Raw genomic sequence first — 19201 nt, 5'->3', positions numbered from 1 at the left:
TTAGCTCTGAATGATTCATTCGCAACCCAACAAATGGCTCCCCTGCTCAGCAGACTGTGCTCTGGATTCCAGGAGTTTATGTTACGCTCCAAGATGTTGACACATTTCATCATTTGAAATCGTACCAGGGACGGAAAATATGACGATACCTGGCTATCTGTGGGATGTTGTACACCCCCCCACGCATAGTTTTGGACAGACTTTGAAAGTACAAGTCAGAGTAAATTGTTTTGCAGGAAGAACAACAATGGAACTCACTGTCACAAGAAATGATGTTGTTAGGTGTTTAACTTTTTATATCCTAAGTGCTTTTTGTGCCAGGGTGTAGACACCGGGCGGAATATATTACAGAGCTAATTTCATTGTCAAACATGATACCCTCGAGATTCCAACTACTGCACCGAGGCTATGAATCTTAATAATTAATGCTTTCCACCTAAGATCTCTTGTTCCACTGTTTTCCTTGGTAAGACAATTATCCAATGTAATGTCTCTACGCCTTGTCATTCATTGTTCCATATTCACAGGCTCTCTTTGCGAGCCAATCAGGTTCAGTTTTTTTGTTTCTGTGTCTTTATACATTTTTGCTTTGCGGTGGTCGTTTCTTGAATTAAACAAGAAAATGTTTCAGAGACGTGACGCTTAACAGTAGCTTGTCAGAATAAAAGGCAGGATGGAAAAAAGCACAGCAATAACTGAGAACTAAAGAGACTCACTGTGGGTGCACGCCTGCGTGAAGGCGTGTGCACGCCAGAAAGATTTGGATAATCATGTTTCAACGAGCTCCGAGCAGCGCTTTGTGCACTGTGCAACTAAAGGTTATAAAATATCCCATTCTCTGAGCAGCAACAATGGGCATCACATTGCCAGCCTCCCCTCCTCATCTCGCCTCCTACTGAATGTCTCCCTTTGTTCTCATTAAAGTGCGCCCACTTTCATAACATTTTAATAGCTGTGCACCGAATCAGACACCTGAGATCCGTCTCACAACAGTGAGACTCTTTGTCTGATATAATTGCTAATGTGTGTATTATGTAGCCGAGTGCTGCTTCACAGATGGAACATTCTTTTACTTTTAAACCCAGAGAAGATCTTCAATGTGTTTTAGAGACCTATGAGAATGACTTATGTCCTCTGACTAATGTGTGCCGCACAATGGTTTAATCTTTAGCCTGATTAAGAAAATATTTTGTAATTTAGCTGTGACAGGCAAAGGCAATCGGTGGATACATAATCACTCTGCTTCGTAATGGTTCTGTGTAGACAGCGTGCTAATAAAGGTGGTCAATAATGATGACACACACAGTCCAATGTGAGGCAATTATATCTACTCACTGTTGGTAAAATGCATCCTGAAAAAATCAAAGGTCCAAAGCCATTAGTGCCTGAGGCGACACATTATTACAGCCAACAGAAAGCTGTTCAGAGGAGCTCAAAAACACATCTTAATGGATGCAGAAAATCAGTTACTAATTACCCTACAAATAATGCTTTGTCAGTATAAATGGACCTTTAGCAACAGATGTATGTAAAGTTTAATATACTCACATTATGTAACATCAATGGTACAGAGTCCGAACTTTGACTGAAGACCAAATCTGTAACTGCAGTACACTTTCCTTTCGTACCTGCTTGGTTAAATGCAAATACACTTGCTAATTACCATCAGTTACTCGCTTTGCTGTCTCATGGACAGCAATTTGAATTTAGGGTTTCAGGCTGCGTTATATATTATAGATAATGATATTTTGGAGTATCTCTGTGCCATACTACTTGAGAAACACACATTGTTTTATCACAATAGGAGCTAAAGGTCCACGTTTCCTTGTGCTAATTGAGCCTGTTCAGAGGTAAGGGGAAGCTAAATGAAACACTTCTACTCTAAGTTCAAACAACAGCTTTGTGAGGGATGAACCAGGCCCTGAACTGCATGTGAAAATTGTGCTTTTAATTACCTTGTGTAACATTTAGAACCTGGTATCTGTGGTGCAGCAAATTGGTTCAGCAGCACAGCTCATAAACACTCTGCAGCATGCAGTAGTTATCACAGCAAATCACTGTGATCAGGTTTTTTGGTCTATAACTGAATGCTAAAATGTTATGTTTATTAAACAGGTGAATTAATTTTGGTCATTCATAATAATCCCTCAGCAAACGGGGTTATGTTTTCAGTTGCGTTTGTAATTTTTTTTATGTCCATCAGCAGGATAACCTACTGGTCCGATTTTGTAACTGTATAGGCTAGCATGAACCGAGGATGAACATGTACTTTTTGGAGTGAATCAGAATCATGTGGCACACTTTTCACTCCCGATGGATAATTATTTTATTCTTATGTAATCAGCCATCCTGCATGAGTACCTTCGTTAGTATATTTTGATACCATTACTTTAGTTAATTTACTCGAGTATGATTTGATCACAGGTTGTTTTTCTATATTGTTTTGTTGCTTTTTTTTTTATTTAGTAAAAGATTGAATATTTTTCACTCAAGTTTTTCCTGCTGAATGGAACTTATTTGCAACTGTTGCCATATACAGTCAGTGGCTTTGGTCTATGCACAAGCAACAAAAGTGCAGAGTGCGAGTTGCAGCATGGTAATGCGTGATCTGTTGCTCTGCGCCTCTGCTTTCAGTCCTTAAGTTTACCATGTTGTGTGTCCGTGTTTGTAAAGGCCTTTTTCCACAGAAGACATTATGGCTTCATACAGTAGAAAAAGCAGAGGTGTTAATAAATGAAATGAATACAGGAATAGCTGATTATCATTTTGCTGCTTTGATATCATGTTCCTGGTATTGTGCACGCTGGCTCACTGTCACTTAGAAATGTGGTTATGCTGTAGAGGAGCCATCGTTGGTCTTTTAAAACATTTTAAAAAAAAGGCTTTTTTGCCTTTAATCTGAGAGCACAGTGGAGAGTGACAGGAAAGTGGGAGAGAGAGTCGGGGTGGGATCCGGAAAGGACCACGGGTCGGGAATCGAACCCAGGGTCACCGGCATACGGTGCAGGTGCCCCAGCCAGTTGCCCCACGGGCAGGGGCCGCCGTTGTTGGTCTTATTATCAATACCTGTGCTTTACTACTGTCACAAAATGTCAGCTGTGAAAAGCTGTAAGTTAATGAACTAATATCATATTGATCTTTTCACCCAGCTCTTTGAAATAAAGCAAATAAGCACATTTTACTCCAAATAGTTTGCTCTATTAATAACCTCCATTATTTTTGTATTTACTTTCTACATATGTTAGCCTGTAAGCTAAAAGTTTCTGGAAGTTGGTCCAAGATTATTTATTTTCAATGCTTCCACTAAAACTCCTTTTTTTTGTTCATGATTATAGCAGTACATTAAATTAGAAATGGTGTTTATCTCATATACTGACATGAGGTGACACGTTAGTCAACAACATAAGCTACTTTTGTTCACATCTGACTCATGAGTGGGAGTGTGTAATGCAGACATTATGGTGCTGCAGCCACGCTAATTAGCTCACAGCTCTTTAAAGTGTTGACAAAGAACAGACTGTACTGTAAATAAATTGTTATTATTTAAAATACAAACTCAATGGGAGAAGACACCGAATTTGGAACACAACGCACAAATCAATAACTTGTCCTCATTTTCTTTTGCCGTCAGACTCCACCAAGAAGCTGAAGGATGTGCTGCAGGAGTTCCATGGAGATGGTGTGTTGGCAAAATACAATCCAGACGAGGTACAGTTTATGCTCTATGTACACCTGTTTAAAATGTGTTTGATTTTGCGTTGTGTATATTTAATGTTCTCTATTTTTATCCACTATGCATGGGTTGATTGTTGCATGACAGTTATTACCTCCTAATGTCATGGCAGTTAACCCAGAGAAATACATGCTGTTCTTATCATGCTGTGATGGTGTAATATGGACATTTTGCACATTTTGATAGTTTTGTGATAACTGCATGAACCATAAACCTGTTGGGTTTCTTTCTCTCTACATGCTGCTGATTTAGAATAAGGACACCCTCAGCCAGGTAACGCTCACCTCTCACTTTGAATTGTTGTTGATGTGTTTGGCTCATATGGTGTCACGCTCAATAACTCAACAGTCTTGTGAACGGTGAAGAACAAAACATGTTTTCAGAGAGCAATAAAATGAACGGCATTCATAGAGAAATGCATCTGTATACAGTAAAATGCTATCCTGTCTCACATAATTAGGTTCCCATGCAACTTAAACACAAACTTTAGTTTAGTTTAGAGGGAGACATGTTTCTCCGGGATTATGTTTGCAGTTTTAAGTATGTGGTTAATGTTCATTGAAACTAAACTGAAATATTTGGTAATATTTTTAAGAAAGAAAAAGTAATATTTCGGTTATATTCATATTGTAAGGCATTTGGTGGACTTCCAGTGAATTTGACTAAACCACATGTGATACATCCAAAATGTGCCTTGACATTGAATTGGGATTATAATTTTCAGAAGACAAGACTGCTGTAATGTTTCTTAAATCAAAATATGCAAAGACATTAACAACTCCAAGAGTTGAACAATCAGCCGACCAAATGGATGGAAAAGCTGTAAACCTAAATGAATAATAGGCAAAACCATAGAGCCTAAACATTGAAAGCACTCTAACAGATCTGCACCGCCCACAGTAAAAACAACCCTCTCTGAGTGCAGAAACCTGTAACAAGAGTTTTGAAACATTTTAGCAACTGAACAAAGACAAAACATACCCTCTTCTTATTAAAGCAATACATTTCAACTGCAGCTCACCATGACATCCAACATGCTTTATTTTAGTCGTGTTTTTTTCTTTAGGAGATCGACTTTGAGGGCTTCAAGGTCTTCATGCAGACATTTTTGGAGAGCGAACTCCCCGAGGAGTTTTGTCAACACCTCTTCATGACGTTTAGCAACAAGGGTCCCAAACCCAGTCCATCCTCTTCTGACAGACCCAGAGTCTCTGGTAAGTGTTAAAGGAAGTGTTTACCATAACAAACCCTCAGGTTGTAGCGCAGTGTGTTGGTGTTTCAGTTACTAACATTTAAAAGAAGTCACTGCAGCATTTGTTGCTAAAAAGCAAGCAATTTGTCAGTTATTCCGTGCCCTAACAGCATTTCCTCAGTGACTTTTTGGTGATGATTTTTAAAATGAGATACCTTATTTTCGTCACTGTGTGAACAGCCGTGAAATGTGTGTTTTTTAATCTGTGTTTTGTGCCATCGGATAACAGATTTCCTGCCAAGTTCAGCCCGGTGGCACACAATGTAGTTTGTTATGTTGCGGCTGCCAATTGTTTTGGCTCTGGTTTTCTTTGTTTACAGTATTTACACTTATATTTCATTCTGCTGTGATAATGACTTACTAATAATAACGACAACATTCCCCTGCATTGAGACTTGGAACTTACTCCAAACATCCAATTTTGACAGTCTAATATCTCAATTCTGACCCAATATGAACTGTAATGTAATTATTTCAAATATAAGCATTCACTTTGATTGTTGGTTGTGTTTTAGGCTATAAAAGGAACTCCTTGCACTGTCCTGCTGTCAGCCTACTGATAATGACATCCAATTATTATGAACGTTTTTGCATGATTTGCAGATGACTCGGAAAGTAGGACACATGCAAAGACCGAAAACAAAAGGATCCTATCTCACAGGCACAGGAAACACATCTTTAGCAGAATAATTCTCGAATTCCTTTCAGCTAAATAATGCCGCTTTTTCAATATATGGGCTACACAGGTTGCCATCAGAAGTAAAATCATAACGAAAAACTACGCCGGTAAAATATTTCTGTAAACGGTTACGTCATGACGCAAACTACGCCGCAATGACGCAGCTCCACTTCAGCTCCATTCGGCCTCTGAGCGGTGGAAACACAAGGGGTGCTACAGGCTAGAACCACAAAAGCGCCAGAAAAGCAAAAGATCGGATCTTGAATCGGACCCAGTTTGGTGGAAAAGGGGCATATGCGGTAACATGGACATTGCATGACCAAATCCCTGCTACGATTAAACAGTTAACAGTCACCTGTGGCATGAAACTAAGAAGGAGAGGTGCATGGAAACTTGTCAATAGATGTCACAAATATTGAAGTCTGTTTCTTACCAACACAATAATCATGTGTAGTCTTTTTTTGTATTATGCCGAGTATATAGTGAGTAAGAAAACTGCAATCATGAGTATATGTTAATGTCCAACAGAAAGCACAGATGCAGTAATTGAAATAATAGAATTGCCTTTTAATGCTTTTTGGTGTGCATTTACCCCGAGGTTACAGCAGCAGAGATTGCCCTGTCATTAAACAGCAGGATCAAAAGCAGCATTTACCGTTCAGTTGAGGGAATTGAACAGCACATTAGCACATCAGGCTGAGCTGTAAATCTGTAGCAGGGGATTTTTACTCTGGCATTATTTCAAACCTAAAAATAAGTTGCTAACCTTTTATTAAATCAGTGTTTAAGCTGCAGTGGAGCAATGAATATACTATTATCTAGCATCAGTTTAGCATGATGAGGAGATGAATGTGATGCATTTAACTTAATATCAGATAAATTGTCCTTGGCATGCATATTCTGAAATACTTTACAGGTAAATCTGAAAAATGCTGTATCTCTTTTTTACTTAAATGTTTTTTGTATCGAAGCTCAAACCTGCTTGTCGCTCCTATTTTTACATCTTATATATCGTACCTCATATTTTCATAAAGAGTAAATCTTCAGCAATCATACTCATATCAACAGAAAGCTGTAAAGGCTATTGAGTAAATGAAAAGGTGAGTAGACTCAGCACATCACAACAAATTCACTTGTTTGCATTTTAAATGTAACGTGCATTGTTTGCCCCAGTTACCTCACAGATTATGTGTTGAACTGACTCAGTGCATCCTGCTGTGAATGTGTTTATTAGGCCTTATTGATCTAATGTTAACAGGAAGTGCTCACACCATGGAGCCCATATCCTCATCTCAGTTCAGATGAGAGAAATAACATGTTCCGTCTACAACAAACTGCTTAGTCTGCACACAGGAGTCTTCTTTTTACAACATTAATTATTTCCCAATGAAAGCACTTAGGAAGCAAACAGCATAATCACTTATTTGACAGTAGAGTTTATGGCTGTTGCAGCTGGGTGAATACACTGCCTGTGAGAATATGTGCCTGTATTAAAATGTCCTTTTCAGTCATTACCCTGAACACACATGACCATAGTGAGTACTGGAAATTAGATTGACCAGTAAATGGAAAACTTTGCCCTTAGGCTGAATGCTCCCCCCCATAACGGTCCACTACTATCTCAATCTTTACCTGCTTCGATGGTAAAAAAGGAATTTCAAATGCACACAAAACTGCTGGCCTCCTTTATTGTCATAGTCCTGCAAACCATTTCTACAATACATTGTTTTCTGCAGTTCACTGGGTATTATGGCCTGAAATGGCAACCAGGTCTCATTCTTAACTCGCCACATACCAATGTCAGCCCTTTCTGTAGTGCCAAACCAGACTCATCAAAGCATTCAAAAACTCCTAGTATCCTAATTGGAATTCTTACAAAAATGTTAATGACATCAATATTTATACATTAGAAAGGGGTAATTAACCTAACTTCCATCCCAGCTAGGCAGGCTATTTTAATATTTAAGCATGTTAATGTAGGCTAATGATTTTGAATATCAGCATGTAGACTAAGCTAACTAAGCTAGCATTTGTACCCCTGGACAAGTTGATACAACAGAGAGATGAGCAAGTATGTTTGTTTCTCATTTTTTTTCAGTCAGTGTGTGTTTCTCTATTTTCCACACCTGTTTGCCATTGCTAATGACTATACTAACTGTTTCTATATTCAAACCTTTGGCCTGTTGCATATTTTCATGAGCCTGATGGAGCAACTACTCTTGTCAGTGGTATTAAAGGTGCCATAGAATGGAAAAGTGTATTTACCATGGTATAGTTGAATAAGGAGAGTTCGGTACATTGAATGGACAAACCGTGAACCTCAAACACCTTTGTTTCGTCTATCCATCCATCCATTCATCTTCTCCCGCTTATCCGTCAGGGTCGCGGAGCTAACAGCTCTAGCAGAGAGCCTCAAACTTCTCTTTCCCTGGCCACATCAACCAGCTCTGACTGGGGGATTCCAAGGCGCTCCCAGGCCAGCGAAGAGATATAATCCCTCCACCTGGTCCTAGGTCTACCCCTCGGTCTTTTCCCAGCTGGTAGTGCCTGGAACTCCTCCTTAGGGAGGGGCCCAGGTGGCATCCTCACTAGGTGCCCGAACCACCTCAACTGGCTCCTTTCAACGCGAAGGAGCAGCGGTTCTACTCCGAGTCCCTCCCGGATGACTGAACTTCTCACCTTATCCCTAAGGGAGATGCCAGCCACCCTGCGGAGAAATCCCATTTTGGCCGCTTGTATCCGCGATCTCGTTTTTCCGGTCATGACCCATCCTTCATGACCATAGGTGAGGGTAGGAACGAAGATGGCCCGGTAGACAGAGAGCTTTGCCTTCTGGCTCAGCTTTCGTCAAAGCAGTACCGCTCTCGCTGCTCCGATTCTCCGGCCCATCTCACGCTCCATTGTTCCCTCACTTGAGAACAACACCCCGAGATACTTTAAATCCTTCACTTGGGGTAAGGCCTCATTCCCTACCTGGAGTGGAGAGTCCATCGGTTTCCTGCTGAGAACCATGGCCTCACATTTGGAGGTGCTGATCCTCATCCCAGCCGCTTCACACTCGGCCACGAACCGATCCAGTGAGTGCTGAAGGTCACAGACCCAGGAATAACATATCCCGGAAGGCCTCCTTCTTCAGTCGGACAGCTTCTCTGACCACCGGTGTCCACCAGGAGGTTCGAGGGCTTCAGCAATGGAGGCTTTAAACACCGCCCACTCTGGTTCAATGTCCCCAGCCTCCACAGGGATGCCTGAAAAGCTCCGCCGGAGGTGTGAGTTGAAGGCCTCCTGGACTTGGGATTCCTCCAAACGTTCCCAGTTTACCCGCACTACACCTTTGAGCTTACCAGGTCTGTCCAGAGGCTTCCCCTGCCACTTGACCCAACTCACCACCAGATGGTGATCAGTTGACAACGCCGCCCTCTCTTCACCCGAGTGTCCAAAACATGCGACCTCAGGTCCGATGATACGATAACAAAATCTGTCATGGACCTTCTGCCTAGGGTGCTCTGGTACCACGTACACTTATGAGCATCCTTATGTTCGAACATGGTGTTTGTTATGGCCAATCTATGACTAGCACAGAAGTCCAGTAACAAACCACCACTCCGGTTCAGATCGGGGGGGCCGTTCCTCCCAATGACGCCCCTCCAAGTGTCTCCATCATTGCCCACGTGTGCTTTGAAGTCTCGCAGCAAGACTAAGGAGTCCCCTTCAGGAGCCCCATACAGGACTTCTTTCAGGGTCTCCAAGAAGGCCAAATACTCTGAGCTGCTGTTTTGTGCATAAGCACACACAACCTTGGGCAGCTCCGAAGAAAAATAGAGTCCAACCCCTATCAAGAAGTAAGGTTCCAGAGCCGACGCTGTGCGTAGTGGTGAGCCCCACCAGATCCAACTGGTAACGCTCCACCTCCCCGCACAAGCTCCGGCTCCTTCCCCCCAGAGAGGTGATGTTCCCCAAATCCAGCTTCTGCCGCCTGGGTCTGGTCTGTCGAGACCCTCTGCTTTCACTTGCCACCCTTCTGGCAGCGCACCCGACCCCATCGCTGTTTCCCGTAGGTGGTGGGCCCACAGGACAGAGAAGCGGAGGTGTTGCCCACGTTGCTTTTTCGGGCTGTGCCCAGCCGGGCTCCATGGCAAGCCCGGCCACCATGCTCGTCCGATGAGTTCTCCTTCTGGGCCTGGCTCCAGAAGGGGACCCAGGGCTTCCTCCGGGCCGGGTATCCTCGCTTTCATGTGTGTTTGTCATGAGGTCTTTTGAACCAATCTTAGTCTGGCCCCTTACCTGAGACCAATTTGCCATGGGAGACCCTACCAGGAACACAAGGTTCCAGACAACACAGCCCCCAGATTCATCGGGGCACACAAACCTCTCCACCACGATAAGGTGCTGGTTCTCGGAAAGGCATTGTTTCGTCCTTCATGTGCAAATCATGAATACGCATATCACAGTGGTAAAACGGGCAAATTACAACAATCCTTGTGTGTTACGCCACACACGGTAGTCCAGCCCCATCATTTGCATACACCAGCTACTGGAAACACTAACGCTAACACTTACCACACCGTAACGTTGCTCTCCAATCTCCGACCAACTCGCTGTTATTCAAATTCATCGGTTTGCTCCTCCAATAAAGGCTCAAACATGTAAGGTTAGATGCCAATAGCCTCCATGGTTCATCTCTCACAGTTTTGCGAACTTCACTTACTTCTGTGGGCTCTGAGGCAGCTATGGATTGCTCCTTGTAAACCAGCCAATCAGAGCAGAGCTCGTCATAATTATTTAAATGAGCCCCCAAATAAGGCAATTCAGTGGGCCTGTAAAACCATATCTGGACATTTTTTGGATCAACCAAGGTTATATACCTTCTTTGTAGACATCAGAGAACAATTTAAAATACCAGATAGATGCTTTCTATGGCACATTTAAGTGTGCACACTCTACAACACAAATACCTTTCTACCCTGTGTTGCTCATGCAAATGGGACAGCACTGTTTTTTATATACCACAAAGAAGGACTAGTGATTAAAGTGCCAATGAAAAAGCTGAATGAAGTTTGAAGCTAGGAACTTTAGTAGATTGCTGACAACAAGCTGATGTACGTTAGCCGTTGTGAGTTAACCAGAGTGGTGAATCAATAGTGGCAGCATTAATAACTTTACATCATGTATCGATCTTTACTGTGCTGTACTGTTTAAACACAATGAGATGAGGTTGAAACACGGTAGTACAGTATAGACGTGTAATCCATTAAAATCACTTGTAGGAATACAGCTCTGCTCTAAAAACAAAAAACAAAAACTGGACAGTTGGTTCACCTTTTGTGAACTGGACACCCACCATTGCTCAATCTGACTGTATGACTAATGTCGTGCCAGCAGGTTGTGGGGCTAACATTAAAAGCATTGTGGAGGATGTTTTGACCTTTCATATCCGTCTCCCTGCAGGGCTGAAGCTGATCAAAGGCAGCTCGACCCCTCTGAAGACCGTCGCACTGCCACAACCTCTGGATATGGTGCAGCTGAAGGACATCGTGTGTTACCTCTCGTTGCTGGAGGGCGGGCGACCTGAGGACAAGCTGGAGTGTGAGTGTCACTCCACATCACAAGGCTTTTAGTCTTTCCTATGCCTTTGAGAATCTAGAAAACCAGTGTTGTACAGTCAAGTAAATACATCCACGTTTATAGCTTGCAGAATAAGTGAACCCCCTTGAACTGAATAGAAAAAAGAACAGATAAAATGCATAACCACCTGAGCCACTATAAGGGCAGAAGTAATGGCACAGGTTGAGTCAAACCTCAGTGGGTGGAAAGCATTGAGGTCAGACTGAAGCCCAGTGAAAAAGACAAAGGGCAAGAGAGGACAAACCAGGAATCTTTGCTCTGTTACGCTGGAAAGAAATTGAACAACACGCCACACTTGGAAACCAATCTTTCATGTTTTAAGTTACCATGGGAGCTTAAGCTGTTGAGGTAAAATAGTAAAAGAACTGCCTCTTTCACTCTTCCCCCCCGCTCCCCCCCCCCCCCCCCCAAAAAAAAAGACAAATATGCAGATTTCAGCCCAATTTGGTCCCGATATATTTCTTTGGGGAGGTCGGGGGGATTATTCCATTATGTGCTGTTGAGACCTCCGCAAAACCTGCTTGCATACAGTAATTAAAACATACTGGTGTATCTTCCCTGTGATTTGAATCCTGAAAATCGGGGCATTCGTTTTCCTATAAAAATCAAAAACATAACCTCCTTTGCAGAGGAAAGTATTATAGCATGTATTAACTTCCTTTTTTCAGATAACTTGCTAATTGGATTAAGGAAATAATCGACGGATCAATTAAAATTCAAATGAATTTGACATGAAGCCATAGGAAAATAATGAATGAGGTGGAGTCTATTCTTTTCTGAACTGGGAATCCTCAGTCTTCTAGTTGCTAACACTATGGCCACAAATCAGAGTAAAGTAAGTTTGCCTTTGTTCTTTTTTCAAAGTTTCTTTTAAGGCATTGTAAGTCGTGGTTGTTTTGGTCTGATCTGGTAATGCAGCATCGTGCAGAACTACTGTTACCACGGTTACCTGCTGTATGATTCACAGTTGATGAAAACATCTGTTTAACTGTGCGACTACATCTGTGTTACAACCTGGAATAGCAGTCAACAGACACCTGCCAGCATGGTATCAAACATAGTTGATAGTTATACATTTTATCAGAATCGCTTCAGCAGAACTTAAATATGCTGTTGGGTAGTTTAGTTATAACAAAATGTGCTTTTTTTAAATTCTTCATACATTATGATTGCAAAAACTAGTATTTTCAGCTAGTAGTAGTACACTACTTGACCTAAAGCACTTTTCACCCCTGGAAATGATTTTATCACATTAAATGTAAGCCTGGATCCACTTTTCTTGCCATCCCTCTTTCCTATTAAGTCTACAAATCTTTATTCACATATCAATAAAACCACAAAAACAACTACCTTATCCAGAAAAACTGACACTGTGAAATATATCTCTCAACAGACTCTTAACACTTCCTAATCACACATAGGAGCTCAAACTGACTCAGGTACAAAAGAGTGAGAGCACATAAAAGAATCAAAAAATCTAAGAAACATGAATATTTATCAAGAGTATTATCTACATTTACCTTGGTCCTCAGCTGAGTTTAACAGTTAATTATTTTCTGTCTCGTCTCGAGGCTCTAAATAATGCTCATCCTTACAAACTACTGTCTGTGAGGTCGACCTGACATACAGTATACGCCCTGGGAAAGCAGAGATCCCTGAAAAGAAAAAAAGGAATTATAATAGCCCTTATTTTGTACCAAATGGATATTTGTGCTTTTGGGATTTTGTATTCATATTTATTTTCCATTTATGTATTTGCCTGGTATCTCCGTCTTTCTGTACTGTCGTTGTGCTTTTAGTGTACTTGTGAGTTTTTCTCTGTTTATATAAAATCTGAGTTTCAGTCTCTGGTGTATTTTGCGGTCAGCAAGCACATTCAATCACACTCGACCTTTCTTGGCCTTTCTTTCTCTTTGGTATAAAAATAATTCATTAATTAAGCTGTTTCATCTTAAAATCAAAGTTGGTTTCCTTAATTTTTTAATTGACTACCACCACTTACACTTTGGAGACGATCATTGCAGCTCCCATTAAGCCTCTCTTCTCAGTTTTTCGCACATCTCCCCACATCTCTTAATTGCATTTATCACATGTATTCACAAGGTAACATCCCTTAATTGGACATCAGACCTTTTTTCAGTGTAGCTATAATAATCATCCATTCCCTGAATTATTGAGTAGAGTAGCTCTCATTAAGCTCAAGGATGACTAAATAATTCAACTGATGCTGCCTGTGTGTTAGCACATCATGGACTTAACTATGGATGATGTCTTATTGAGCTCTTCCCCTGCCTGGATCCCTGCCGCTCTCAAACTCTGCGAGCCCCACTGTTGTTTTTCCAGGTGGACAGCTTCCTCTGTTGGTTAGTTTAAGAACTGCTCTGGTTTCAATGCATCTTGTTTTTTTTTTGCTTATCACTTTAGCAGGATCATCTAAAATAAGCATGTTCTGGCAATCCAGCTCAGATGTTTGCATTGCAAAACATATGTACATATTATGAACTTTAAAAAAGTGAAAATCTGTAATGTAACTTGTTCCTGTGCAGTTTCCCTTGTTTCAGCTACTGTTCTTATAAACTAAGGGTGACAGTATGTTGAAGCAATGGCGAAAAGGCTCATAAAAAATCATAAAATTACAATTCTTATATTTTATAAAAATGATTGTATCCATGTCGTGACAAATATTTGTTTTTGATGATTTAAATGATTCAAATATTTTTTTCATGAGAGCCACAGAGGAAACTTTTTTCTGCATTTATACCGTGGACAAAAGTAACAATTCTCTTAATTTTTCCCAATCTTTGGGCCTGTTTGGGTCACCGCAATAACTTCCTTGTGACACCATCAGCCTCCACCCAAGGCCAGACATCAGCATCATTCCCCACCCCCCACCCCCCAAAAAAAAGGTCACACCAACTCAGGAAACTGGCACTTAGCTCCTCGTTAGCGGCCTGACGAACCGCCATGTGACGTCAACTCCCTGTGATGTTAGCACCCACCCTCTGCTGCACCTCGATCACGTCAGGCTGGGTGGAGAGGGTGGAGAGGGGTGTTGGGAGGGTGGAGAGGTGGGTAATAGCACCTCTTGGAGTAGACATTAGTATGGAAATGATCGGCGGCCAGGTCATGTTGTCATTGTCACAATGTTGTTACATACAGACTTGGAGGGTGTTGACGCATCACCATGATGTAAAAGGAATAGCCAATCACAGCTGTGATGTGGGAGCTGTCTGTTTCCATGGTGACACTTTTTAGTGGTAATTGGGGGACGCTTAAAGTTTCAGCATGAAGATGTTTTGTATTTACGTGCATTGAAGTACCGAGAGGAAATAAAATCTGTTTTATGGAGCAGTGAATTCTGTGTTTCTCCCGCCAATAACTGCTTTTAATGTTCACTGACCCCCAGGGAGTAGAGCACAGGCTGTGGATGCTGCAGATTGACATGTTGTCTTTTGTCTCCACAGTTATGTTTCGCCTATACGACACTGATGGAAATGGGTCTTTGGACAGCTCGGTAAATATGAACAACTTTCACCTGGGATTAAATGTTCTAAACCGCAAAATTGAACTTGATACTGCCCCTGTATATAATGCTGAAGACATGTCTGAGTTTTATTTCATTGTGTGTTCTCAAGACACAAAGTTCAGTTATGACAGGATACACTCTCCCGACAGTTATCATTATCTACTGATTATATTCTTGATAAAACAATTATCTCACAATATTTTCACAATTGAGCTGAAAACCGTTAATGTTTCCGTCTAAAAATACTACGGTAAGTATTCCTACCAACGACATACATTACCAAAATTGCAGATTATTATTCTGTTGATTAATTAATGAATCGTTTTCTCTTCAAGGGTTTGTGTTCCTTAAGCACGTTATAATTGTTGGATGTTAATGATTTGACTGATAAAAAAGATGCATAAAAATAAACAAACCCACATGATAAAAATACATGAGCTCTTGGGTAATAATAATAATAATGGGTAATCATTTAATCAAGTGTTTCGTAAATGTCGGTACAATTTTGAGGTACTTAAATGTTTAGATTTGAAGCCACTTTATTTCTGCTTAACAACAAATAAGTAAAGAATACGGTACTTTTCACTTGACTGCATTTATATCAAGAGAACATTTTAAAGGTACATTTTCCTATCAATGAATATTGTATACTCTATTATTGATTAAATTACTCAAACTGTTCAAATTCAACTTAACCACGACACCATTAAAAGGCTGCCCCGTCATTATAATTAAAATAAGCAAAGTTTAGTAAAAGACAGAGCTCTGAATGGGGACATTTTGCATAATGAGTAGTAACATCGGTCTGTCTATGTACTTGTAAGTACTTGAGGGTTAAGTAATACAAATACACAAACTGTTTGCTGCCGTTCTTTACATTTTCTACTCCAACACATGTTTAGGAATATGACAGAAAACCAAATATCCAAGAGATAAGTAAGACGTTATATTTATGAATGAAAGGGCACCAGCGCTTTTGTGTACAAGTATAGAAAGTGCATAAAATGGAGTGGTGGGTTAAGTAGGAGGGAGCAGGGGTGGAGTGTGTGGAGAGGTTTTGTAATGTACTCTATTATTAGTATCCCATTATAAGCTGGCATAGGGAGTGTAGTGAAAAGAGGAGAGAGCGCTCAGAGAAAGAGAAATATTCACTGTGTGTGACCCAGATTTGAAAGATAATAACAATGATACAATTTAATAAAGAAACATGATCTTGATTTGTTTTTTAACATCTTAAAGAAGTCCAAGTGCTTCATGGTGATTTAGTCCCCCCCCCCCCTTAAAAGTAACCATTGTAATTAAACCGTCAGCCTCGGAGCTCTTCCCACGCTGCCTTTGTTTTTCTTTTGCATCTCTTCTGTGCGGGAGAATGGCATTCCTAACCTACTATTACACACTGCTCATCAGTCTATTCACGCCAGAGACATAAAGGGACATCAACTTGTAAGGCTGCAATATACAGAAAGGTAAACACTGTATTTTTGTGTCTCTAATTGACTGTCTGTGGTCTCGCCGCAGGAGCTGGAGCACATTATCTCCCAGATGATGCATGTAGCCGAGTACCTGGAGTGGGACGTGACTGAGCTGAAACCTGTAAGAGATACATTTCACCCAGTTGACAGAAATCAGTAATGATGGGAATTTGAAAATAATATCCTGTCTGGCAAACCTCTTGGCATATAACCAGACACCTCCTCAGCTATCTGAAAGCTTTTGTTTTTCCCAACATGTGGCAGGACTTTAACGCTAAAGGATGTTACCGAATAATACATATTTTTTAATTCTGTCTTTGTCTTTACTGTAGATCCTGCAGGATATGATGCTGGAGATAGACTATGATTGCGATGGCACGGTGTCACTGGAGGAGTGGATCCAGGGAGGCATGACTACCATCCCCCTGCTCGTTCTACTGGGCCTGGAGACGGTGAGCCCACAGAGACATAGGGATACCACTCTCTTGTAATGTTACAAGACAGAAGGTTTTAGAAAGGGCATTTTGTATAAAAATAAAAACTGGATCACCTTAAATGATTTGCTTCCAGGTTTGACACAGCTCTGTCTTCATCAGTTGAAATCTCTTACATGGAGTAGGAGTAAATATTCAAATAGTTACATTACTTGTACAAGTAAGTAAAAAAATGTATGGTATAAGTCGTTTCCATTTTACAATAACCTAACAATATCAAAATGTTCATTCATCAGAGTAACAGTTTACAGCCACGCTAGCGTCACTGAAGAGTTGTATTTGGACTCAGCTGTGATTTGTGCTGAATGCTGACATCAGCAGGCTAACATGTCAAGTCTTTTACCCGCAAAGGCTGATGGAAAATCTTGACCTTATGGTGGGCCTAGAATAAAAGTCATGGGTTCACAACTCATCCTGCCGGTGACTGGAGTCTGTACACCACAATTTTGGAAATCCTAACAAAAGAAGTTGAGACATAACCCTGAAAAATGACCAATCACCGTATATGGTTCATTGATTTTAATTTCTCTACATACAAACTTATAATGACTTGAATCATGGTGTTATTTTAGAAAGGTCTCTACACTGTTTGTGGGTCAAACACCCTGGAAAAACGAACCTGATATTTTTGTTTGCATCCTACAAGTGTTTAACGACTCTCCTCAGCTCATGTTACCTTACAAAGTTTTTCTGCTGGTATTTACTAGAACTTAAAATACAGACGTTTTTTTATTTTTGATTTATGGCCATGCTACTTCACGTATAACCTAAAAAAAGTTCACTGTAAATGTAAACACAAAATCATTCCTCATCATCATTAATTCATTTTGTGAAACTCATAATTAATTTAGTAAAGGATGAAGTGATCCCCAGTGGCTTCCTGAGAACTTCCCTAACTCAGAGCGCCTGCTGTTCCTATTTCTTCCACTAGATGGAATCATTGGACCAGCTTCAGCAGTCTTCACAACCAATTGTCATTTTTTATGAATGAATATTACTGCAAACGTAGATGGCAAAACTTGTCCTGAGCCTTGACTGAAAGGACTAAATTAAAATATAAAGATTAATAAACAAGTTTAATGACAATTAAATCAGTGACATGATTAGCGAATGATATTTCCACCAGAATGTAAAATGATAAAAATCATTTGTGTTTCTGCTTCAGAATGTTAAAGATGACGGGCAACACGTGTGGAGGCTGAAGCACTTCAACAAGCCGGCTTACTGTAACCTGTGTCTCAACATGCTAATTGGGCTGGGGAAACAGGGACTCTGCTGCTCCTGTGAGTAATTCACTTAACATTAAGGGTTCGACCGATACATTGATTGGCACAGACAGAGAGAAATGCATTACACTTGGCCATTACTGTCTGTCCAGTGTTGTCTGTTGCAGTGAACTTAATATGGGTGTTTCACTCTGATTAAATTTACTTAAAAAATTGCCGTCTCATTTTTCACTTGGCCCTTTGAAAACAGTTGTAATTATGAGGTTTAACCAAGAACTTTAGTGTCACATGTTGATTTAAAGTCGTTTCTGGAGCTCTCTCAAACACTATGTGCAGAAAATGTGAAAAAGAACATTCAGACAGCAGTGTGAATGAAGCCTTCTTGTGTTTAATGATATTCCCTTTTCATACATTGCACCAACTCCACACCCTTTACAGAGGCTGCTTTTCACAAAATAGTGGCTAAAGAAACTTCAGTGCAGATTTCACAAACACAATACTCAAACCTCGGTGTATATCACTGATATACATTAAATGTATGAAAGGTCTATTTTTCCCTCTCTGTTGTGTCTTTTCCTAGTCGAAAGTCTTATATTGCATTTTATTTTCTTCCCCAGTCTGCAAGTACACAGTGCATGAGCGCTGCGTGGCTCGCGCTCCTCCGTCTTGCATCAAAACCTATGTCAAGTCCAAGAAAAACACAGAGGTGCGTCCAATTGGAGTGTTTACCAATCGGCACGCTTGGATCAGCGATGCTCCATGGGGCTTTGGTTGAGGGCTTCTCTTCTTCTAATGGAATTAAAACTCGATCTGCTACTTAGCATTTCTAATTACCAGGACAAGCATAGTTTAAAGACACAGATGGCATCATTTGTCTGGCCTTTCTGATTCTCTCCTGGGTGTTTTCTCTTTCCTTCTTGCTTGTTTTCTTTCCTTCTTACTCTTTTTAATTGTTGTGTCACTTGTGCCTTTGTATACATCTTGTTTTTCTGCACCATGTTTCTTTTCTCACTTCTTCTGTCTCTCCCTCTTTCCCGCAGGTAATGCATCATTTCTGGGTGGAAGGGAACTGCCCCACCAAGTGTGACAAGTGTCACAAAACCGTTAAGTGTTACCAGGGCCTGACTGGGCTCCACTGTGTGTGGTGTCAAATCACGGTAAGCCACCACCTGAGGAGAGGCAGCCACCTCCTCA

General features: G+C 40.9%; 1 protein-coding gene across 3 annotated transcripts in view; it reads left to right on the top strand.

The window, feature by feature from the left end:
- The window catches only part of dgkb (diacylglycerol kinase, beta), a 68733-nt gene that overhangs the window by 13492 nt on the left and 36040 nt on the right, over positions 1-19201 (top strand). For 2 of the 3 annotated variants that reach the window (XM_063880408.1, XM_063880409.1), the window contains exons 5-14: positions 3632-3708; positions 3986-4006; positions 4800-4947; positions 11113-11250; positions 14754-14803; positions 16334-16408; positions 16620-16739; positions 17947-18064; positions 18625-18713; positions 19048-19164. In XM_063880408.1, coding sequence (XP_063736478.1) covers positions 3632-3708; positions 3986-4006; positions 4800-4947; positions 11113-11250; positions 14754-14803; positions 16334-16408; positions 16620-16739; positions 17947-18064; positions 18625-18713; positions 19048-19164 — 953 coding nt within the window. The remainder of the gene's footprint in view (positions 1-3631; positions 3709-3985; positions 4007-4799; positions 4948-11112; positions 11251-14753; positions 14804-16333; positions 16409-16619; positions 16740-17946; positions 18065-18624; positions 18714-19047; positions 19165-19201) is intronic. The other variant, XM_063880410.1, reaches the window with a different exon arrangement.

Source organism: Eleginops maclovinus, chromosome 3 (genome assembly GCF_036324505.1).
Source record: "Eleginops maclovinus isolate JMC-PN-2008 ecotype Puerto Natales chromosome 3, JC_Emac_rtc_rv5, whole genome shotgun sequence".
Lineage (NCBI taxonomy): Eukaryota > Metazoa > Chordata > Actinopteri > Perciformes > Eleginopidae > Eleginops > Eleginops maclovinus.
Note: the sequence above shows the minus strand (reverse complement) of the source record. Positions and strands in the feature narration are given on the sequence as shown.